The sequence below is a fragment of the Aulonocara stuartgranti genome (genome assembly GCF_965226115.1).
Source record: "Aulonocara stuartgranti genome assembly, chromosome: 23".
NCBI lineage: Eukaryota > Metazoa > Chordata > Actinopteri > Cichliformes > Cichlidae > Aulonocara > Aulonocara stuartgranti.
Window position 1 is genome coordinate 44,610,168 of NC_138958.1, and position 25,505 is coordinate 44,635,672.

The 25,505-nt window shown below is 44.3% G+C and overlaps 2 protein-coding genes across 2 annotated transcripts in view; both read left to right on the forward strand.

Annotated features, from left to right (window-relative positions):
* The window catches only part of LOC309701482 (uncharacterized protein), a 2,150,955-nt gene that overhangs the window by 19,016 nt on the left and 2,106,434 nt on the right, over positions 1 to 25,505 (forward strand). The window lies entirely within an intron of this gene.
* Positions 565 to 19,139, forward strand: LOC309700200 (ribonuclease inhibitor-like; the record flags this gene model as incomplete). The annotated part of the gene is made up of 5 exons (XM_082523648.1): positions 565 to 569; positions 14,766 to 14,945; positions 17,243 to 17,371; positions 18,868 to 18,919; positions 19,047 to 19,139. The coding sequence occupies 5 exons, from the start codon at positions 565 to 567 to the stop codon at positions 19,137 to 19,139; spliced, it is 459 nt and encodes a 152-aa protein (XP_082379774.1).

Consider the following 25,505-nt stretch of genomic DNA (forward strand, 5'->3'; position numbering starts at 1 on the left):
GAAATAGCATCTGCTTTCTTAGTGGGGACAACTTCTACACACTTTGAGAACGGGCACACAATCACCAGACAGTACCTGTAGGTGTTACAGTTAGACAACTCAATGAAATCCATATGGATTACTTCAAATGGGTAGCTGGGTCTGGGAAACTTTCCTCTCCTAGGTCTGAGGTTTCCCTGAGCATTATGTTTACAACATATTAAACATGCTTTACAAAAATGTTTTGAATAAGCATTGAATCCCAGTGTGAAAAACTGCCGTTCGACTGCTGCCACCATCCCAGCTGTCGAGACATGGCAGAGCCCGTGGCTCAAACTTGCAGCAGTCCTATATAGGTTCTTAGGCAATATAGGTTTATCACAAAGATAGTAGACATCACCTCGCAGGCTTGCTCCTTTAGTGAGCCACAGCTGCTTCTCAGCTGGAGGTGAGTGTGACTGCATGTCTGCTAACACATCATGTGTGATGGGCGTAGTTTGCTCCTGTGACGCCAGAACATGAACCCCATGTGTTCCAAGGGCCGCTTCCTTTGCAATTTTATCTGCAAAGGCGTTGCCTAGTACAATGGGGTCAGTGCCACGTGTGTGTGCTGCACATTTACAAACCGCAACTTTACTAGGCAGTAAGACTGCTTTCAACAGGGCCTGCAACAATGTCGCATGCTCCACAGGTTTACCTGTTGATGTTGTCATGCCTCGTCTTGACCACTGAGCGGCAAAGAAATGAAGTGTAGCATATGCATACTGACTGTCAGTATATATAGTCACTGCCTCCTGTCTCTTCTGCGCCTGTTCTAACCACAATTTAGCGGACGCCACTTGTAACTCTCTCTCCTGTTTCAATTTCCCTGTCGCACAAGCTGCTTTCACTGTCAACTGGTCTACTAACATTTGACATTGTCCTACAACCAATTTACCTTCAAAATCATATTTCTTGCGCCAATGTCCTAAATACTTTGCGCTACCGGGAGCGAATTTCACCATAAACTTCTCGTCACCCTCTGACACACTCTTGGTTGCTTGGGAACCCATAATAACAACAACAGCTGCCGACGTCACAGACCACGTGTTCTGCTCCGCACACACTCACACAACAACAACAACAACAAAAAATATCCTCACACACAAACAACAAAAATTAGGCCTATTGTCTCAACGCAGTCTCACACAGTGACTGCGTGCTTTGTCGCACACAGTGGCAAAGACTTACATAGCAGTGATCACGCGCTTTATCGCACACAGTGATAAAGACTTTCAACGCAACCTCACACAGTGGATGCGCGCTTTGCTGCACACAGCGGCAAAGAATAGTCGCACACAGTGACTACATGCTTTATCGCACACAGTGATAAAGACTTTACAACTCAGCCTCACACAGTGGCTTAGATTTTTCACATACCTACTTGGTGTTGCTTATTGCGAGTAGCATCAGTCCCGAATCCCGTCAATCGTCATCCATCGAGGAGAAAAAACAGACGGCTAATCCACCGGCTCGATGACGAATTCTCACGCCTCGGGACTTTGCTGCAGGACCTCTATAAGTCCTGGCTGACGTCAGTCTGTCGGCGTGTCTCTTTTCCCCTCGGTGAATGTCGACTCCAGGGATCCGGCTCTCGAAGGACCAATTAATGATAGGTTTGTAGTTTGAACCTATCCACTGGAACGTTAAGGACAATCTGCTACGCAGCAAAAAGCAAGACACAAGGCACCAAAGTTCTCTGGTTTACTCATGCATGAGGGAGACCTGGCTGGAGCCAAGCGTCGTTCCACCACTTGACCACCATCAGACTCTCAGCCAGGCTCCCCATAGCACTCCTTTTATTGTGGTTACATGAATATGCATAGGGTCATTAACATATAGCATCTCACATAGGTATACATGTGAACAAAGAATACTGTGTGTGTGTGTGTGTGTGTGTGTGTGTGTGTGTGTGTGTGTGTGTGTGTGTGTGTGGTACTGCTGATCAAAGGGTCATATAACATCCTTGGTCAGGAAGAGGGTAGACCCCCCTTCACCCTAGATGGTTCACCCTAGATAACATGGTGAGGAAGTCCAGCAGTTCATCTAAACAAAAAGCACTTAGACTAGAACAGACGTAGCTACGTTAATCCTACCATAAAACAATAAGAGAAGGTACGACCTCTCTCGTGCTCCCAGGATGTGGGTGTGCATTCCAGTGTGGAATACACACCAAGCCCCTGCAGCCTGCTAAAGATCACACATCCTATCACTACACAATTGATTATACACCTCTAAGAATATATGGTTAAATATTTCCTAATACAAATGACAATAATAAAATCTAAACCCATCAGAAAGCGAGAGTTAAAACACTGAACAGTGTCCACTGAGCTTCTCATGCTCTTCTCATGCTCAAAGAAGTTTAACAGGAAGGACGACTCGTCCATCAGGCGTCCAGCTGTCCGTGACCGTGTCCACAGCAGAGTGTGACCGAGGCTTCATGCTAACACGCACACATGAAGCTAATACCACCACGAGCAGCTGCTCAGTGGATTTGGAGGACAAATGTCTGCAGCTTCTCACAGGCAGTATGCAGAATGTGGATCTCCACAAAGACTGTGGAGAGCTCGTCCCACACTCTAAATCCAAACTTGTCTGCACAAAACTTCTCACACGTTCCCGTCACAAGTGTCTTCTAAGTGAAGCTACCAGGTTCAGGTCCAGCTTGTTTATCTGGAGCTGCAGGAGATGATCCATCCTCACAAAGCAACACAGCAGATATGCAAACACACAACACAACCAAAGGATTCTCTCTGCATGTCTGTGGCTGATGCTGCTGGAACGAAGCTGTTTGAAACCTTGTTGTTCTGCACTTTGGGACCAGAAGAGGAAACTGTGCAGAGGGTCCAATGGAAGCAGCCAAGCGCTGTAAGTGTCTGCTGTACAGGGATGCTGGTTCAGCTGTGGCTCAGTTTCACAGTGTGACTCAATAAAAGCAGCAAGAAATCAAAGCTTGATGCTTTCATCAGTGTGGAAATAAGAAAGTTTCCTGTGACAGACGCTGGAGCTCTTTCACTCTCAGCTTCACAGTTTCAGCTTCAAACTTCTTCCAACATGTTTCTAACACGGCCACATTCCACCTTAATGGAGCTGATATCTTGTGCATCAGCACATTTTCTAAAGGCAGCGATCACATCTTTAGTTTTGGATGTTTAACTGCAGATTGTTTATGTGTTTATAGCACATTAATTACAGCAGCAGCGTTGACCACAGTGCTGTACAAGAATCCAAAATAACGATTAAAATAACTCCTAATATTAATATCACGCATCAAATATCAAATAACTCTCATGCTGTATTAAAAGCCAGTGAATACAAATGTGTTTTCAGAGCAGATTTACAGAGACTGACAGCAGGAGCTGGGGCTGTTCGATAGAACGATGTATATATGATGACCATATGAAAACGTCTATCGTTTCATATCACGCTCTTTGTTTCCTGCTTATGTGTTTGTGTTTTCCAGATAAAGCTTTCAAAATAAATCTGAAGATCCTGTTGAGAGTTTTCAAAATAAACACAATACAGTACTGCAGTCGCTCGTTTATCGAGTTACGTTCTAAAAATAAGTCTCAGAATGAAGTAGCAGCTTTATGTTTTACAAGTATTATAGAAGTTTTAAGGCCGTTAAACCCTCACTGCACACTTTCTACACTTTTCTCAGACAGGCATGAACATTTTCACACTTTTCTCTCTTGTTTAAACAAAGTTCAAACCTTCATAGAAAAATAAGTTCATTATTAAAGAGTGAAAGCAAAGTGTTTCTGAAACGTGTCAAATCAGCCTTTGCTGGCATTAAATGAGCTTGGTTCTGTGTGAGGAGCACTCGTCCATGGCCTGGGCTCCTCGCTGTCAGGTAAAGTTTCATAAAGCTTTTGAGTTTTTCTGCAGATAATGTTGGTGTCCAGCACGATGTTCTTTTTCCTGCGGTCACTGAGCCACAAAGCCAAAGCTGACTCCATCCTTACGATGTTCTTGTTGTGGACAGTTACAACCTTTTTGCCTCCTTGTTGAAACTATGATGGTCAGCATCTTCCTCTGCCTTTGGCTGCTACCACAGGTGCAAAACGTCTCGTCATCATTGTTGTTTGTTGGGACAAAACGTACAAACATACAGTGCAGCACTGCAGAGTCACACTGCTGTAAATTTGAACACATTCTGTACTGTACAGGAGACACGGCACGAGATTGACTGACGATGGTCTACAGCCAATCAGGACGCAGAACACAACGCGCTGTACAAAACAAAAGCATGCAAAATTGCACAAAAAAGATCAGCGAAACAGCGAGGCCGCCAAAGGTGAACTGTGTTACAGCGAGGGACCAGCGTATATGTGGTTGTTGGGACGATAAATGTCTTTGAGCTTGTGTCAGAAGACGAGCTGCAGCTTTCTGGACCAGCTGCAGTCTTGCCAGGCAGGTCCCACTAACTCCAACATATAAGGAGTTACAATAATCCAGCTGGGACGTCATGAAAACGTGGATCGCCCGTTCAAGGTTTTTAAAAGATAGAAATGATCTCACCTTAGATAAAAGCCTCAGTTTGAAGAAAGACCGCTGTACAACTGAGCTCAGCTGTTTTTCAAATTGCCGTCAAATATAAGCCCCAAATGTAATAATGCGATTTAATAAAAGAGCTGAACCAGTCTAATAGAGCGCCCTTGATGCCGCCATGCTCCAATGGTGAGGTCAAGATGCTGTGGTCAAGGCAGCAGTCAGATCCAAAAGCACAGCTGAGTCTCCTGATCAGTGGCTGATAAAAGATCATTAAGAACTTTCCAAAGTGCAGTTTCAGTGCTGTGAAGAGCTTTAAAACCAGACTGAAACCTTTACAACAGATTGCAGCTGAACAAATATAATCTTTTACAAAATCTTCGACAGGAAGGGAAGCTTTGAAATAGGCCTGAAGTTTGAGCGGACAGAGGATCCAGATCAGGTTTTTAGTACAGGCTGTACAACAGCATGTTTAAAACAGGCTGTACAACACCTGAACTAAGACTGCTGTTAAAAATCGCTAAGATGTCGGAACCGACAACCTTTAAAATCTTTTTAAACACGTGTTGGAACAACATCATTTGGACAAGATGATGTCTTTATAGCATCACATCGTTCCTCCACCTGATCAAACCACACAGGCTCAAACTGATCAAAAACAGCTGAGCAGGTGAATATTTTAGCCCCGGTGCGATCTCGGGCGAGAGTATTGATGATGGCCAAAGGGCAGCGTCCAGCTCTACGGCCGCTGAAGAGCAGACTCAACAGACGCGCGTGATGTGGATCCTACTGCTCTAAAATTGGAGCTTCTTCAATCAATTAAAGAGGACATTCAATTTCAATTCAATTTTATTTATATAGCGCCAAATCACAACAAAAGTCGCCTCAAGGCGCTTCATAGATACAGAGAAAAACCCAACAATCATATGAACCCCTATGAGCAAGCACTTTGGCGACAGTGGGAAGGAAAAACTCCCTTTTAACAGGAAGAAACCTGCGGCAGAACCAGGCTCAGGGAGGGGCGGGGCCATCTGCTGCGACCGGTTGGGGTGAGAGAAGGAAGACAGGATAAAAGACATGCTGTGGAAGAGAGACAGAGGTTAATAACAGATATGATTCAATGCAGAGAGGTCTGTTAACACATAGTGAGTGAGAAAGGTGACTGGAAAGGAAAAACTCAATGCATCATGGGAATCCCCCGGCAGCCTACGTCTATTGCAGCATAACTAAAGGAGGATTCAGGGTCACCTGGTCCAGCCCTAACTATATGCTTTAGCGAAAAGGAAAGTTTGAAGCCTAATCTTAAAAGTAGAGATAGTGTCTGTCTCCTGAATCCAAACTGGTTCCACAGAAGAGGGGCCTGAAAACTGAAGGCTCTCCCTCCCATTCTACTTTTAAATACTCTAGGAACAACAAGTAGGCCTGCAGAGCGAGAGCGAAGTGCTCTAATAGGGTGATATGGTACTACAAGGTCATTAAGATAAGATGGGGCCTGATTATTTAAGACCTTGTATGTGAGGAGCAGGATTTTGAATTCAATTCTGGATTTAACAGGAAGCCAATGAAGGGAAGCCAAAACAGGAGAAATATGCTCTCTCTTTCTAGTCCCTGTCAGGACTCTTGCTGCAGCATTTTGGATTAGCTGAAGGCTTTTCAGTGAGTTTTTAGGACTTCCTGATAATAATGAATCACAGTCGTCCAGCCTGGAAGTAATAAATGCATGAACTAGTTTTTCAGCGTCACTCTGAGACAATTCTCAATTCTAAACTACCATTCGCTTTAATTTTCCGCCAAAATCTCCAGGGTCTGACGTCAGCTACAACATTAATCGCTTACCTCTGTCACTCTGAAGTCACATTGAGTTTTCCTCACTGACTGTTTTAGACAGGATTGTGGGAGCAACACAAAAAGCAGCTTCAGCTGGAAACACACAGTTTAGTGTCTTTGCTGCTCGCTTTAAGTCACAATAAACAGAAAACTCATTGTGTCTCTTGTCAGAATCACTCATATACAGGACAGGAAGAGGCGGAGCTTATTTCCTGCAGGGAGCGGTTAGCAGTCTGTGTCTTTCTCATTTCTGACTCCTAAAGAGCTGAAAAACACAGGCTGTTATTGGCTGGCTGACACTGGGATTAATGTCCTTGAAGCCAGCAGTCTTTAATGTCCAGGTTCAGAACGGGCAGGTGAAAAACAGTCCTTTATGTCCTCTGATGTTCAATAAACTGTCCTGATTACTGAGGGAGCAGAGAAAGTGTCTCCATCACTCACCACAGCTGGATGCTCTGAAATCCTGGAATCCAGCTGTGGAGAGGAGCGCCGGCGGCGTGGACGCAGTTTAGTAATCAGGGAACGGGAGAGGAGGGAAACACAGCTGGGACCAATTACACACACGAGACAGGAAACAGTAACACAGGACTGTCAAAGTAAAACAGGAAATATAACACAGAGTCCAAAGTAAGGAGACGTGGGACACAGTGAAGACACAGAAACAGAAACCAGAACTATAATCACAAAACAAACTCAGAAACATAAAGAGTGAATCAGCTGATTCAGTGTTTGTGACAAAAACATGGATCCTGGTTAATAACTTTTATTTGTTATGTCTGCCAGTTCAGTACCTGTGGACTGGCAGACCGGGGTGGTGGTCCCCATCTTTAAGAAGGGGGACCGGAGGGTGTGTTCCAACTACAGGGGGATCACACTCCTCAGCCTCCCTGGGAAAGTCTATGCCAGGGTGCTGGAAAGGAGAGTTCGTCCGCTAGTCGAACCTCGGTACAGGAGGAACAATGCCTTTTTCGTCCTGGTCGCGGAACACTGGACCAGCTCTTTATCCTCTCGAGGATACTTGAGGGTGCATGGGAGTTTGCCCAACCAGTCTACATGTGTTTTGTGGACTTGGAGAAGGCATTCGACCGTGTCCCTCGGGGTGTCCTGTGGGAGGTGTTGCGGGAGTATGGGGTGTCTGGCCCATTGCTACGGGCCATTCGATCCCTATACAACCGTTGCAAGAGCTTGGTTCGCATTGCCGGCAATAAGTCGGACTCGTTCCCGGTGGGTGATGGGCTCCGCCAGGGCTGCCCTTTGTCTCCGGTTCTGTTCATAATTTTTATGGACAGGATTTCTAGGCGCAGCCAAGTGGCGGAGGGCTTTCGCTTTGGTGGCCTCAGAATCTCATCTCTCATTTTTGTGGATGATGTGGTTCTGTTGGCTTCATCGGGAATGGTTCGCAGCCGAGTGTGAAGCAGCGGGAATGAGGATCAGCACCTCCAAATCTGAGGCCATGGTTCTCAGCCGGAAAAGGGTGGAGTGCCCACTCCGGGTCGGGGATGAGTTCCTGCCCCAAGTGGAGGAGTTCAAGTATCTTGGGGTCTTGTTCGCGAGTGATGGGAGAAGGGAGCCGGAGATCGACAGACGGATTGGGGCTGCAGCTGCAGTAATGCGGACGCTGCACCGGTCCGTCGTAGTGAAGAGGGAGCTGAGTGTAAAAGCGAAGCTCTCAATTTACCGGTTGATCTACGTTCCTACCCTCACCTATGGCCACGAGCTGTGGGTAGTGACCGAAAGAACGAGATCACGGATACAAGCGGCAGAAATGAGCTTCCTCCGAAGGGTGGCTGGCCTCTCCCTTAGAGATAGGGTGAGAAGTTTGGCCATCCGGGAGGGGCTCAGCGTAGAGCAGCTGCTGCTCCACATCGAAAGGAGCCAGCTGAGGTGGTTCGGGCATCTGATAAGGATGCCCCCTGGGCGCCTCCTGGGTGAGGTGTTCTAGGCATGTCCCACCGGGAGGAGGCCCCGTTGCAGACCCAGGAAACGCTGGAGAGATTATATCTCTCGGCTGGCCTGGGAACGCCTTGGTATTCCCCCGGATAAGCTGGAGGAGGTGGCTGGGGAGAGGGAGGTCTGGGCCTCTTTGCTTAGGCTGCTGCCCCCGCGACCCGGCCTCGGATAAAGCGGATGAAGATGGATGGATGGTGCGTTGTAGGACATGTCCTGGTCAAAAATGACTCTAAGGTTCCTAACAGCTTTACTGGAGGCCAAGGTAATGCCATCCAGAGTAAGAATCTGGTTAGATACCATATTTCTAAGCTTTTCAGGGCCGAGTACAATAACCTCAGTTTTATCTGAATTAAGAATCAGAAAGTTAGCGTCCATCCAGGTCTTTATGTCTTTAAGACATTCCTGCAGTTTAACTAATTGGTGTGTGTTATCTGGCTTCATGGACAGATAGAGCTGGGTGTCATCTGCATAGCAGTGAAAATGTATGCTATGTCTTCTAATGATGCTGCCTAAGGGAAGCATGTATAGTGTAAACAGAATTGGTCCTAGCACTGAACCCTGTGGAACTCCATAATTAACCTCAGTGTGTGAAGAGGACTCTCCATTTACATGCACAAATTGGAGTCTATTAGATAGATATGATACAAACCACTGCAGCACAGTACCTGTAATACCTACAACATGTTCTAATCGCTCTAATAGGATATTATGGTCAACAGTATCGAATGCTGCACTAAGGTCTAGCAGGATAAGCACAGAGATGAGTCCACTGTCAGAGGCCATAAGAAGATCATTTGTAACCTTCACTAAAGCTGTTTCTGTGCTGTGCTGAGCTCTGAAACCTGACTGAAACTCTTCAAATAAACCATTCCTCTGCAGATGATCTGTTAGCTGTTTGACAACTACTCTTTCAAGGATTTTTGATATGAAAGGAAGGTTGGAGATTGGCCTATAATTAGCTAAGACTGCTGGGTCTAGAGATGGCTTTTTGAGTAAAGGTTTAACTACAGCCAGCTTGAAGGCCTGTGGTACATAGCCGATTATTAGAGATAGGTTGATCATATTTAAGATCGAAGAATTAATTAATGGCAGGACTTCTTTGAGCATGGGAGAATGGGGTCTAAAAGACACGTTGATGGTTTGGAGGAAGTAATTATTGAAGTTAACTCAGAAAGATCAATTGGAGAAAAAGAGTCTAACTTAACATCAATGGTACTAAGAGTAGCTGTAGATAATATTACATCTGTGGGATGATTATTGGTAACTTTTTCTCTAATGATAAAAAATTTTCTTTGTGAAGAAGTTCATGAAGTCATTACTAGTTAACGTTAAAGGGATGGTTGGCTCAAAAGAGCTCTGATTGTTTGTCAGCCTGGCTACAGTGCTGAAGAGAAACCTGGGGTTGTTCTTATTTTCTTCAATCAGTGATGAATAGTAAGATGTTCTGGCTTTGCGGAGGGCTTTCTTATAAAGCAGCAAACTATTTCTCCAGGCTAAATGATGATCCTCTAGATTTGTGACACACCATTTCCTCTCCAGATTACGAGTCATCTGCTGGCATTAGTACGCTGTTAAAAGAAGAACTCAGAAATGCATTGAAAGAAGACAATATAAGGGCTGACGTGCAAGGGCTGAGAAATGAGATCGCTAACAGCATGGCGGCGACGTGCGGCGAAGTTGATGGAGTAAAGGTTACAGTGAAAGAAGCTGAGGATGGGCTGTCAATGTGGAGCGATGAGGTGACCACCCTGCAGTCTACAGTAGAGAGTATGAAGGAGGAGCTGACTGACCTGAAGGATAAATGTGATGAAGGCAGGAAGCGGAGAGCTAACATCCACATCATAGGGATCCCAGAGGGCCTGGACTCGAGCTCCTCCACGGCCGTATCCGTGCTACTACGTGAAGTGCTGGGTATGGATAAAGACGTTATTGTCGACCGCTCACACAGGAGCCCTATCCTGAGAAAGCCAGCTGGTAACCCGCACGCCGTCATAGCCGAGCGTCACTACTACCAGGATTGTGTGGCTACGCCGTGCCAGGGCCCAAGCCCCGCTTGAGTTTAACGGACAACCTATTGCAATATTACGACTGGGCGATATGACCCAAAGTTCATATCTCGATATTCTTTAGCTGGATGGCGATATACGATATATATCTCGATATTTTTGAAGCCAGAAAGTACGAACAAAAAGAGAGTTCTTAGTCAAAGCTGTGTCCCAAATCTCACACAGGCACATTTATTAACATACAGCATAGATGTACATGAAACAATTACTCAGGAATAAATGATCAGCATTTATTAAATAATAATGCTCCATAAATAAAAGAAAACAATGTTGTGTTTGTGCATAACAAAAAGCTCACAATCGTGCAGTCAAAATGTAAACTAACAGACGCTGAGCATAATAACAAGCAGCTGCTCTGTTCCCAGGTTCTACTGCGTGACTGACAGCCTGGAGTTTGAAACCCTCTTTGTAACCGTGTCTCTTACAGGTGCCATTTATGGTCCTTATACACACTCAATACAGTAATATTACGTTGAAGCAGAGTACGTATCACTCCGCGAGGCTCCTCGTAGCTGTAATGCTCCAACAATCCATCAAGCGGTGCGGCCTCGTAGCTGAGCAAAGTCGTACCAAAACATCTGTTGAAAGGTTTCTGAGCGCCGTGTAGCACATAAAATCGGTTCGAGGTCAGTAAGCACAACCAGAATTCATCCATAAGCCGCACTGTCGATTTATGAGAAAATTACAGGATTTTAAGTGCAGAAAATATAGTTTATGGTTTTCCTTTGATCTTAGCAAATATCTACGCCTCTAATTGGGACGATCACAGATTTTTCACTAATGTCTTTGCGCGGCTCCCCAATATGTCATCACACAATATCATCTTTGAGGGAGACCTAAACTGCTCATTATCTGCTATGGACCACAGTTCACACAAAAGTACACTTAGTCCAAACTCAGCATGCGTCATTCAGAGCTTTCTTGATAATTATGGGCTGGCTGATGTATGGAGATTTCATAATCCTGCTTCACGTCAATACTCTTTTTTTCTAATGTCCATAAAACATATATTTGTATAGAAAAACGTCTCCCTTTAGTTACAGAATGTGATTATAAGACTCTGGTGATTTCTCCTCTTGCTTTTTCAATGTGTATTCCTGATGCCTGCTCCAACTATCAGCCATGGAGATTCAACTCAGTGTTGTTAGCAGATGAAGAGTTTGTCAGTTACAAAAGGTCTCAAAGAGATTTTTTTTCTATCAATCAGACCCCAGAGATGTCATCATCAGTCATTTGGGAATCTCTAAAAGCATCTGAGAGGCCAAATAATTTCATTTTGTGCCAAACAAAGTGCAACACTGAAAGAACATCATCCATAAATATTGAGTAAGAACTGGACTCTCATACAGCGAGACTCAAATGCCTTTAAACATCAGCTTATCCTGCTGATCCAAGTCCAACACTGAGTTTGTAAAAACATGTTTGTCAATCATTTTGTTTGGTTTCTGAGGAAAATGATTCAATAACTTGCTGCTAATACACAACATTTCATCATATTTCCTCATAACCCTCTTTTGTCTGACCATTTGATCCCATTTGAATTTGCAATAAAGGATCCACAGAGTTTGGTGACAATAATGACAGTAGATGTTTGTGTGAAAGTGCTGGAAGCAAATGAGTGTGTGATGTTCTTTCAGTGTTGCACTTTGTAGACGCTCCCTGAGCACTGGTCTCACAGCCAGCTGCACATAGAGACCAGTGTTGTTAGTCCAGGTCAGAAGATGACTTGTTGGAATGAAAATGAGCTTGTAGTTTGTCTGCTTTAATAATGTGACTGGAAAAAGGTGTTGGACTTCAAATATGTCCATTTCTGTCACACTTCACCTTTAAAAGTGAAGCCATGTGGTTCCTGGAAGGAAAAACACGACTTTTTCAAGTCTTTGTCCTGTTTTTATGAGAAATGTTCGACTTTAATGTGAAACATTCAGAGTTTTTTCTCTTGTTGTGTTTGTTTGAAGCTGCTTCCTGTTGGCTTCAGCTGTTTGGAGTTTCCATTTTCTAAACTTCTACATTCTGAACCTTCTTCAGCTCTGAACAGATGATGAAACACTGAATGATTTCAAGCACTTTGTCTAATAAACTTACATCTTTCATTCTTTATACAGATTGTGGAGCTGTGGTTTGTCAGAGATCAGCTGTGATTATCTGGCAGCAGCACTGAAGTCCAACCCCTCCCATCTGAGAGAGCTGGACCTGAGTAATGACTCCTCCTTTTCTTCAACTAAGAACAAGCTGCAGGATCCAGGAGTGAAGCATCTGTGTGGTTTCCTGGAGAGTCCAGGATGTAAACTTGAAACTCTGAGGTCAGTCAGCATGTTTTAGTTGTGCTGAGATGAATATGATGTGAAAGTTGTGCTGACACTAAACTGCAGACATCAGGCTGATATTATACTGATCCACACTGAGGATCTTCATGGTAAAGTCTGTTTTCTTCTTCTCTGGTTTAGTCCATTGACTGCAGCAGAACAATGTTCACATTTCAAACAGTGATACTCAACGTATGGCCCGCGGCCCACACGCGGCCTGCCCACCTTTCCTGATTCAGAGAGAGGGGACCCTGATTAACTGTGTAGCTTCTTCCTCACAGTTCTAAGTATCAGACACAACAATGAATAATCCACAGCTGACTGTCTTTAGAGGGTCAAAGGTCACGGCACACAGCAGACAGTCAGAAATATTCTAACTCTGATCATTTATCAGTTGTGACACTGTGAGACTTGATCAGAGGTGTGATCATCACAGCAGAGGCCTTTGTGTCAAAGTCACTGAGGATCAAACAGAAACACATGAAGCAGATTTTCCTCTTCTGGCTTTTTATAGCAGATAACCTTCAAAATATTCTGCAGTCGATCAAAAACTGAAGCAAACCATGAAGCAACATGTGAACATGAGCTGATGCTGCTGAAGTGAAGCAAAGTTACAGAGATTTGATTACAGACACAGCTGAGAGTTTGTAATCTGTCATCATTTTAAAAAGTTTCCATGGAACAGCAGAAATGAGGCTTTACTGTCAGAGGCCGACAGCACTGAACACAACAGCAGACTGGTGGCTAATAAACAGTGAATGATGCAGAAACAGATGTTTGAAGCTGTTCTTGGAGTACACTGAGAGAGAGAGAGCTGTGCAGGCAGGAACAGCCAAAGTCAGAGAGAATTCATGAGCATATTGATCAAACGTGAAGCAGAGTTTGGATCTTCTTTTGCTGCTGCTTCACTCAGTTTTGGTTGGAGACAGATGAAACCTGCAGCTTCAGGATCTGTGAGCTGTCCACTTTCAGCCCCGACGGCGTGTCCGTGTACGTGCCGTCGAGTGAACGATCCACGCTCTGTGTTTCCATCTTTGTGTGTTTAGCTGCTCTCATTTACTGTTTTATCTGTTTGCTGCTTGTTGAAATAGTTTGTGAGCTTTAACCTGAGATTCTGGCAAAATACATTTATATTAAACATCGATTCAGGATTGAATGAATCAACATCGTTTTATTCAAATTAAAACCATTTAAATGGGAACATGAATTTTTTACAGCCGCCTCTAATGCTGGGTAATGTCAGCTGGTCCATGTGCAGCTGGCTGTGAGGTTCAGGGAGCGTCTACAAAGTGCAACACTGAAAGAACATCATCCATAAATATTGAGTAAGAACTGGACTCTCATACAGCGAGACTCAAATGCCTTTAAACATCAGCTTATCCTGCTGATCCAAGTCCAACACTGAGTTTGTAAAAACATGTTTGTCAATCATTTTGTTTGGTTTCTGAGGAAAATGATTCAATAACTTGCTGCTAATACACAACATTTCATCATATTTCCTCATAACCCTCTTTTGTCTGACCATTTGATCCCATTTGAATTTGCAATAAAGGATCCACAGAGTTTGGTGACAATAATGACAGTAGATGTTTGTGTGAAAGTGCTGGAAGCAAATGAGTGTGTGATGTTCTTTCAGTGTTGCACTTTGTAGACGCTCCCTGAGCACTGGTCTCACAGCCAGCTGCACATAGAGACCAGTGTTGTTAGTCCAGGTCAGAAGATGACTTGTTGGAATGAAAATGAGCTTGTAGTTTGTCTGCTTTAATAATGTGACTGGAAAAAGGTGTTGGACTTCAAATATGTCCATTTCTGTCACACTTCACCTTTAAAAGTGAAGCCATGTGGTTCCTGGAAGGAAAAACACGACTTTTTCAAGTCTTTGTCCTGTTTTTATGAGAAATGTACGACTTTAATGTGAAACATTCAGAGTTTTTTCTCTTGTTGTGTTTGTTTGAAGCTGCTTCCTGTTGGCTTCAGCTGTTTGGAGTTTCCATTTTCTAAACTTCTACATTCTGAACCTTCTTCAGCTCTGAACAGATGATGAAACACTGAATGATTTCAAGCACTTTGTCTAATAAACTTACATCTTTCATTCTTTATACAGATTGATGGGCTGTGGTTTGTCAGATATTGGCCTTGATTATCTGGCAGCAGCACTGAAGTCCAACCCCTCGTATCCCACAGAGGTGGACCTGAGTGGAACCTACAGCAACCTGAAGGGTTCAGGAGTGAAGCATCTGTGTGATTTTCGGGAGAATCCACGATGTCGATTTGAAACTCTGAGGTCAGTCAGCATGTTTTAGTTGTGCTGAGATGAATATGATGTGAAAGTTGTGCTGACACTAAACTGCAGACATCAGGCTGATATTATACTGATCCACACTGAGGATCTTCATGGTAAAGTCTGTTTTCTTCTTCTCTGGTTTAGTCCATTGACTGCAGCAGAACAATGTTCACATTTCAAACAGTGATACTCAACGTATGGCCCGCGGCCCACACCCGGCCTGCCCACCTTTCCTGATTCAGAGAGAGGGGACCCTGATTAACTGTGTAGCTTCTTCCTCACAGTTCTAAGTATCAGACACAACAATGAATAATCCACAGCTGACTGTCTTTAGCAGGTCAAAGGTCACGGCACACAGCACTCTGTGAAACAGTTTGGAGCAGGAATTCTTGCACATTTACAAACTGACACTGCTGCACGGCATGCTGGGTAATGCTAGCTGCTCAGGTATGGGCGTGCTAATGGCTGTGAGGCTCTGTGGCTGCAGAACACCGAAGAAGAGAAAAGAGAGGTGGAGGATGAAGAAAAGAGGCGGAGATGAAGCAGAAGTTTTGCTCCAGAGAGGAGCTGTGTCTGTGTGGGCGGGGCTCAGGCTGCTCCGCCCACACAGTGACAGTGAAGCAGGTGAAGAGTAATAAATGAAGACAGCAGACAGGATTTGATAAGCTGATGTACAAACATGTAGGTCGTGTCCAAATTCATGGGCTGCATCCTCCTGAGGCCGCATTTGTAGACCGATTACGTCACAGCGACACGTCGAAGGCTGTCCAAATTCGTAGACTCCTCCGAATGCAGCCAACAAATGCGTCCTCCTTTTCCCCGAATTTGAAGGATGGGTCGGGTGTGTCCTTCGTGGCCTACCATATCCCAGAATTCATAGCGCGGCCCAGCCAAACTCCAGTTTCCAACAATGGCGGCCGCTACTAAGTTTTAAAATTACTCATACTAATCTTTCTGGGTCACAAAATAAACTTTTAACATATTTTCAGGCGAGAAAGTAGCTGTGTAAACATCAAATATCTGCTCGGTTTATCAAGATACCGCATATTTGCAAAAGTGCTTCGACGTTTTCGGAGACGTCTGCTACCCACCAGCTCGATAGCTCGCCGGGAGCTCGAGGGTCACTGAAGCCGCTGAGAACAGCACAACTCCCGGCACATCATTTTCAGATCACCGCGGACTTTCGCTACTCAGGTTAAACGTGATATATAAGTCACTTAGACAACCTCAAAATGTTATTGTTTGGCTTTTTTCAGTGTTTTGTTTGTTCGTGAGTAAATCGGTTTGGCTGAGATTAAAGTTATTAGATTAGATAAAATAAAACTTTATTAATCCCCCAGGTGGGTTCCTCCTTGGTCTTTACAGAGCTGACTAAACGTCAAACAGAAAACTGATTAAACAGAAGTATGAGACGGTCGAGAATTTACGCCAGTGTCCTGTTATATTTTAGATAGCAAGGAGCAGACGGCTGAGTTTATTAAACTCCACCGAGACAGCGGTGACGCTAATCAGAAGGCTAGACCGTCCAATTTCCCCAGCCGTTTATTTCCAGCCTACCCGACCTTCTGAGGACCCAGCCCACGTAGACCGCAAAGGCCGGGTCCTCGGGAGGATGCAGCCCATGAATTTGGACACGACCGTAGAATGATGGTGGCAGCTACAGAAACAGGTCCATACAGACTGAAGCGTGTCTCAGTCTGAATGTACACTGCTGTTATAAGAGCTGTGGAAACTCAGGTCAAAAGGACGTAACCACACTGCTGACAGTTCCAGGACATTCACAGAGTTACAGCATCATTTGTGACCATAAAGACAGAAAGCTCATCCAAATCCTGGGATTAAAAGTCTGTCCTGGTGGTGTCCAGTCAAACACGTCTCTGTGAAAGCTTCAATCCAACAGGCTCCAAAGTCCTTCTGCTCATTTCCTCGCCGGGTTCTTGATGCTCCTGTACCATCTCTCTGTCATCCTCCTCGCTCCCTCTTTGCACTCACAGTCTTTGTGCATCATTAACACTCACATGTGGAAAACCAAAGTTTTACTGGGCAGAAGATGATCATCAGTGACTCTGTCTTTAAAACACTCTTGTTAGAAATGTTCGACTTTAATGTGAAACATTCAGAGTTTTTTCTCTTGTTGTGTTTGTTTGAAGCTGCTTCCTGTTGGCTTCAGCTGTTTGGAGTTTCCATTTTCTAAACTTCTACATTCTGAACCTTCTTCAGCTCTGAACAGATGATGAAACACTGAATGATTTCAAGCACTTTGTCTAATAAACTTACATCTTTCATTCTCTATACAGATTGGAGAGCTGTGATTTGTCAGAGATCAGCTGTGATTATCTGGAAGCAGTGCTGAAGCTCAACCCTTCGTATCCCAGAGAGGTGGAGCTGAGCGACCACAAGCTGCAGGATTCAGGAGTGAAGCAGCTGTGTGTTCTTCTGGAGAATCCACAACATCAAATTGAAACTCTGAGGTCAGTCTCCACGTTTTAGTTGTGCTGACACTGTCGATCTGTGGAACTAAAACCTTTATACAGGAAGTCTGGTTCAGCTCTTTGTAGACCTTCTAATCTCTGATGCTCTGAGTCTTACTCAGTAGATGATGCAGAGTTGTGAAGCCGATGTGGGTGAGGACACTCGCCCAGCTCTAACTACTTTGACGTCCAGGCGGCTTCCCTGCTTGTCCTGATACAAACAAACCTGAGTAACCTTGCAGGTCAGATCTCATCAGTCACACCTGTTATGGCAGCTCTCCTCTAGATTGTAGTTCTTGTTAACCTGGGATGGTTTTAGAAGCCTGGACCACAGACTCCAAGGGAAGATATTACTGGGAAAGGCCAAAGCAACCTATTAGACCCATTAAACACTAACATAGATGAATACTCAGATTTAAACCTTTATTGTTTCACAAAGGGTTAAAAAGGGAACGTCCACAGTTTAGACTGCAGCAGATTTTATTAAAGCAGTTTGACAGGAGCAAAGCAAAAACACAAAGAATAAGTGTTTCACATATTAATACATATAACATAATAATAAAAGAAAAGCAAAATAATGATACAAAAGAATGAAAAAGTTGTCCAGAGCAGCAGGATGTCTGAGGTCTGCAGAAACACAAAAACACAGCAGCTAAAAATAGTTGTTGAAAGAAAACGAGGTGGGAGCTGCTGATTCCTGAGCTTTGATACTGGATTAGCTTCAGTAGTTATTCCCATCACTGCTGTAGGAGCTACATTTAGTCACAGCTGATTGTCTTCTTTGACCAATCAGAAGACTACTGTTGTAAAAACAAGCAGACAAAGAACCAATGAGAGTGAAGAACAGGATAAAGAGCTCGTGTGATGGAGGCAAAGCAATAATCAGCAGACTGTAGCAGTTTCTATCTGGATGAAAGTAGAAGGAGCTCAGCGGAGCTCAGTCCCATATCTTTGGTTAGAAACAACATCAGTGATTTCCTGCTGCTCGAGATGATTCCAGCAGCTCTCATTACAGCAGCTGATGAGAGAAACAGCTGATGGCTCACAGCTCGTACACTGTTGGATCTCCAGATGTTCACGTGGCTGAAGTCTGTGAAGAAACTGTGGTCCACGTAGTTCACACGGCCTCAGATTGGACCGAGCTCCCTGGATCACTGCAGCATCCTCAGCTGGTACATGGACGTCTCTGCTCCTCAGTCTTGGAGCCCCTGCAGGTCCGTCCACACCACCAGGGTCTTCTCACTCACCTTTCCTTTGTCCTCGTCCTTCATCGGCCGTGCTGTGTCTTTGTTCCTGCGGTGTTGTTCCCACGATGCAGTGCTGATGTTCCCCCCTTGAATGCACAACAAGTACGGTGCTGGTCTTTCTCGGGTGGAGCAGAGACAGATTGAAGTCTTTCAGGCTTTAGTGCCGACTTCCCTGACAGAGGCTGGACTCCATGGTCTGCACAGGAGGCTTCTACACTGTGTGGAGGTGACTCCTGGACTTGAAGACAGGCTGCAGGTACATGTGTGATGAAGAGGAGCTACAGCAGTGTGATGGAGCTGCAGGTGTGAAGGAAGTCCTGCTGTCCTGTCCCACCCTCATCTTTGCTTCCTCTGTCTTCTCTGGACTTGTCCTCCTGTTTCAGAAACAGCACTGCTTCATGCCGAGGGTGGACGGGAGCGTTGGCTCTGATTCTTTTACAGTCCACCACAAGGAGGCACTGATGCTGACCTCCTGATTCATCTGCATGTGTTCTGCTTCACACTGCTCACCTCCACCAAAGACTTCACAAACATCTTCTTTCTTTGAGTCCAGTTTGTCCCACAAACACTTCCAAATCTCCTCCTCTGAGATTCTGCAGCTTCTTGCAGTGTGACTCAGCTGACTTCTGACAGACCACAGACTGGCACAGCATCCACATGTGTCTCCTTTCAAACAGGCTCTTGATGTTTCCTCCCACATCATTCTGGCCTCTCAGTCTCCTTTGTTCTCCAGCTCTGTAGCTCCAGCTGGTGAAGCTTCAGTTTTCCATGTTGGTAACAGTAAACTACAGCCTCTGCTGTCAGCTGGGTAACTAAACAGAGCTGCAGCACGTCTCTGCGGTGGTGCTACATCCAGCCTGCAGACGGCCGTCTACATGTTGTAGTGGTTTACAGTCACCAGGGGGCGCTGTCCCAGCCATGCAGGCAGTGGGCTGCTCTGCTTGTGCTGTTGTTGGTGAAGCTGAAGTGAAAGTGATAGGTTTGTAGTTTGAACCTATCCACTGGAACGTTAAGGACAATCTGCTACGCAGCAAAAAGCAAGACACAAGGCACCAAAGTTCTCTGGTTTACTCATGCATGAGGGAGACCTGGCTGGAGCCAAGCGTCGTTCCACCACTTGACCACCATCAGACTCTCAGCCAGGCTCCCCATAGCACTCCTTTTATTGTGGTTACATGAATATGCATAGGGTCATTAACATATAGCATCTCACATAGGTATACATGTGAACAAAGAATACTGTGTGTGTGTGTGTGTGTGTGTGTGTGTGTGTGTGTGTGTGTGTGTGTGTGTGGTACTGCTGATCAAAGGGTCATATAACATCCTTGGTCAGGAAGAGGGTAGACCCCCCTTCACCCTAGATGGTTCACCCTAGATAACATGGTGAGGAAGTCCAGCAGTTCATCTAAACAAAAAGCACTTAGACTAGAACAGACGTAGCTACGTTAATCCTGCCATAAAACAATAAGAGAAGGTACGACCTCTCTCGTGCTCCCAGGATGTGGGTGTGCATTCCAGTGTGGAATACACACCAAGCCCCTGCAGCCTGCTAAAGATCACACATCCTATCACTACACAATTGATTATACACCTCTAAGAATATATGGTTAAATATTTCCTAATACAAATGACAATAATAAAATCTAAACCCATCAGAAAGCGAGAGTTAAAACCCTGAACAGTGTCCACTGAGCTTCTCATGCTCTTCTCATGCTCAAAGAAGTTTAACAGGAAGGACGACTCGTCCATCAGGCGTCCAGCTGTCCGTGACCGTGTCCACAGCAGAGTGTGACCGAGGCTTCATGCTAACACGCACACATGAAGCTAATACCACCACGAGCAGCTGCTCAGTGGATTTGGAGGACAAATGTCTGCAGCTTCTCACAGGCAGTATGCAGAATGTGGATCTCCACAAAGACTGTGGAGAGCTCGTCCCACACTCTAAATCCAAACTTGTCTGCACAAAACTTCTCACACGTTCCCGTCACAAGTGTCTTCTAAGTGAAGCTACCAGGTTCAGGTCCAGCTTGTTTATCTGGAGCTGCAGGAGATGATCCATCCTCACAAAGCAACACAGCAGATATGCAAACACACAACACAACCAAAGGATTCTCTCTGCATGTCTGTGGCTGATGCTGCTGGAACGAAGCTGTTTGAAACCTTGTTGTTCTGCACTTTGGGACCAGAAGAGGAAACTGAAGCTCTGTGCAGAGGGTCCAATGGAAGCAGCCAAGCGCTGTAAGTGTCTGCTGTACAGGGATGCTGGTTCAGCTGTGGCTCAGTTTCACAGTGTGACTCAATAAAAGCAGCAGGAAATCAAAGCTTGATGCTTTCATCAGTGTGGAAATAAGAAAGTTTCCTGTGACAGACGCTGGAGCTCTTTCACTCTCAGCTTCACAGTTTCAGCTTCAAACTTCTTCCAACATGTTTCTAACACGGCCACATTCCACCTTAATGGAGCTGATATCTTGTGCATCAGCACATTTTCTAAAGGCAGCGATCACATCTTTAGTTTTGGATGTTTAACTGCAGATTGTTTATGTGTTTATAGCACATTAATTACAGCAGCAGCGTTGACCACAGTGCTGTACAAGAATCCAAAATAACGATTAAAATAACTCCTAATATTAATATCACACATCAAATATCAAATAACTCTCATGCTGTATTAAAAGCCAGTGAATACAAATGTGTTTTAAGAGCAGATTTACAGAGACTGACAGCAGGAGCTGGGGCTGTTCGATAGAACGATGTATATATGATGACCATATGAAAACGTCTATCGTTTCATATCACGCTCTTTGTTTCCTGCTTATGTGTTTGTGTTTTCCAGATAAAGCTTTCAAAATAAATCTGAAGATCCTGTTTAGAGTTTTCAAAATAAACACAATACATTACTGCGGTCGCTCGTTTATCGAGTTACGTTCTAAAAATAAGTCTCAGAATGAAGTAGCAGCTTTATGTTTTACAAGTATTATAGAAGTTTTAAGGCAGTTAAACCCTCACTGCACACTTTCTACACTTTTCTCAGACAGGCATGAACATTTTCACACTTTTCTCTCTTGTTTAAACAAAGTTCAAACCTTCATAGAAAAATAAGTTCATTATTAAAGAGTGAAAGCAAAGTGTTTCTGAAATGTGTCAAATCAGCCTTTGCTGGCATTAAATGAGCTTCTGTGTGAGGAGCACTCGTCCATGGCCTGGGCTCCTCGCTGTCAGGTAAAGTTTCATAAAGCTTTTGAGTTTTTCTGCAGATAATGTTGGTGTCCAGCACGATGTTCTTTTTCCTGCGGTCACTGAGCCACAAAGCCAAAGCTGACTCCATCCTTACGATGTTCTTGTTGTGGACAGTTACAACCTTTTTGCCTCCTTGTTGAAACTATGATGGTCAGCATCTTCCTCTGCCTTTGGCTGCTACCACAGGTGCAAAACGTCTCGTCATCATTGTTGTTTGTTGGGACAAAACGTACAAACATACAGTGCAGCACTGCAGAGTCACACTGCTGTAAATTTGAACACATTCTGTACTGTACAGGAGACACGGCACGAGATTGGCTGACAATGGTCTACAGCCAATCAGGACGCAGAACACAACGCGCTGTAAAAAACAAAAGCATGCAAAATTGCACAAAAAAGATCAGCGAAACAGCGAGGCCGCCAAAGGTGAACTGTGTTACAGCGAGGGACCAGCGTATATGTGGTTGTTGGGACGATAAATGTCTTTGAGCTTGTGTCAGAAGACGAGCTGCAGCTTTCTGGACCAGCTGCAGTCTTGCCAGGCAGGTCCCACTAACTCCAACATATAAGGAGTTACAATAATCCAGCTGGGACGTCATGAAAACGTGGATCGCCCGTTCAAGGTTTTTAAAAGATAGAAATGATCTCACCTTAGATAAAAGCCTCAGTTTGAAGAAAGACCGCTGTACAACTGAGCTCAGCTGTTTTTCAAATTGCCGTCAAATATAAGCCCCAAATGTAATAATGCGATTTAATAAAAGAGCTGAACCAGTCTAATAGAGCGCCCTTGATGCCGCCATGCTCCAATGGTGAGGTCAAGATGCTGTGGTCAAGGCAGCGGTCAGATCCAAAAGCACAGCGGAGTCTCCTGATCAGTGGCTGATAAAAGATCATTAAGAACTTTCCAAAGTGCAGTTTCAGTGCTGTGAAGAGCTTTAAAACCAGACTGAAACCTTTACAACAGATTGCAGCTGAACAAATATAATCTTTTACAAAATCTTCGACAGGAAGGGAAGCTTTGAAATAGGCCTGAAGTTTGAGCAGACAGAGGATCCAGATCAGATTTTTAGTACAGGCTGTACAACAGCATGTTTAAAACAGGCTGTACAACACCTGAACTAAGACTGCTGTTAAAAATCGCTAAGATGTCGGAACCGACAACCTTTAAAATCTTTTTAAACACGTGTTGGAACAACTTCATTTGGACAAGATGATGTCTTTATAGCATCACATCGTTCCTCCACCTGATCAAACCACACAGGCTCAAACTGATCAAAAACAGCTGAGCAGGTGAATATTTTAGCCCCGGTGCGATCTCGGGCGAGAGTATCGATGATGGCCAAAGGGCAGCGTCCAGCTCTACGGCCGCTGAAGAGCAGACTCAACAGACGCGCGTGATGTGGATCCTACTGCTCTAAAACTGGAGCTTCTTCAATCCATTAAAGAGGACATTAGTACGCTGTTAAAAGAAGAAGTCAGAAATGCATTGAAAGAAGATTTTGACAATATAAGGGCTGACGTGCAAGGACTGAGAAATGAGATCGCTAACAGCATGGCGGCGACGTGCGGCGAAGTTGATGGAGTAAAGGTTACAGTGAAAGAAGCTGAGGATGGGCTGTCAATGTGGAGCGATGAGGTGACCACCCTGCAGTCTACAGTAGAGAGTATGAAGGAGGAGCTGTCTGACCTGAAGGATAAATGTGATGAAGGCAGGAAGCGGAGAGCTAACATCCACATCATAGGGATCCCAGAGGGCCTGGACTCGAGCTCCTCCACGGCCGTATCCGTGCTACTACGTGAAGTGCTGGGTATGGATAAAGACGTTATTGTCGACCGCTCACACAGGAGCCCTATCCTGAGAAAGCCAGCTGGTAACCCGCACGCCGTCATAGCCGAGCGTCACTACTACCAGGATTGTGTGGCTACGCCGTGCCAGGGCCCAAGCCCCGCTTGAGTTTAACAGACAACCTATTGCAATATTACGACTGGGCGATATGACCCAAAGTTCATATCTCGATATTCTTTAGCTGGATGGCGATATACGATATATATCTCGATATTTTTGAAGCCAGAAAGTTCGAACAAAAAGAGAGTTCTTAGTCAAAGCTGTGTCCCAAATCTCACACAGGCACATTTATTAACATACAGCGTAGATGTACATGAAACAATTACTCAGGAATAAATGATCAGCATTTATTAAATAATAATGCTCCATAAATAAAAGAAAACAATGTTGTGTTTGTGCATAACAAACAGCTCACAATCGTGCAGTCAAAATGTAAACAGACGCTGAGCATAATAACAAGCAGCTGCTCTGTTCCCAGGTTCTACTGCGTGACTGACAGCCTGGAGTTTGAAACCCTCTTTGTAACCGTGTCTCTTACAGGTGCCATTTATGGTCCTTATACACACTCAATACAGTAATATTACGTTGAAGCAGAGTACGTATCACTCCGCGAGGCTCCTCGTAGCTGTAATGCTCCAACAATCCATCAAGCGGTGCAGCCTCGTAGCTGAGCAAAGTCGTACCAAAACATCTTTTGAAAGGTTTCTGAGCGCCGTGTAGCACATAAAATCGGTTCGAGGTCAGTAAGCACAACCAGAATTCATCCATAAGCCGCACTGTCGATTTATGAGAAAATTACAGGATTTTAAGTGCAGAAAACATAGTTTATGGTTTTCCTTTGATCTTAGCAAATATCTACGCCTCTAATTGGGACGATCACAGATTTTTCACTAATGTCTTTGCGCGGCTCCCCAATATGTCATCACACAATATCATCTTTGAGGGAGACCTAAACTGCTCATTATCTGCTATGGACCACAGTTCACACAAAAGTACACTTAGTCCAAAGTCAGCATGCGTCATTCAGAGCTTTCTTGATAATTATGGGCTGGCTGATGTATGGAGATTTCATAATCCTGCTTCACGTCAATACTCTTTTTTTTCTAATGTCCATAAAACATATATTTGTATAGAAAAACGTCTCCCTTTAGTTACAGAATGTGATTATAAGACTCTGGTGATTTCTCCTCTTGTTTTTTCAATGTGTATTCCTGATGCCTGCTCCAACTATCAGCCATGGAGATTCAACTCAGTGTTGTTAGCAGATGAAGAGTTTGTCAGTTACAAAAGGTCTCAAAGACATTTTTTTTCTATCAATCAGACCCCAGAGATGTCATCATCAGTCATTTGGGAATCTCTAAAAGCATCTGAGAGGCCAAATAATTTCATTTTGTGCCAAACAAAGTGCAACACTGAAAGAACATCATCCATAAATATTGAGTAAGAACTGGACTCTCATACAGCGAGACTCAAATGCCTTTAAACATCAGCTTATCCTGCTGATCCAAGTCCAACACTGAGTTTGTAAAAACATGTTTGTCAATCAGTTTGTTTGGTTTCTGAGGAAAATGATTCAATAACTTGCTGCTAATACACAACATTTCATCATATTTCCTCATAACCCTCTTTTGTCTGACCATTTGATCCCATTTGAATTTGCAATAAAGGATCCTCAGAGTTTGGTGACAATGATGACAGTAGATGTTTGTGTGAAAGTGCTGGAAGCAAATGAGTGTGTGATGTTCTTTCAGTGTTGCAC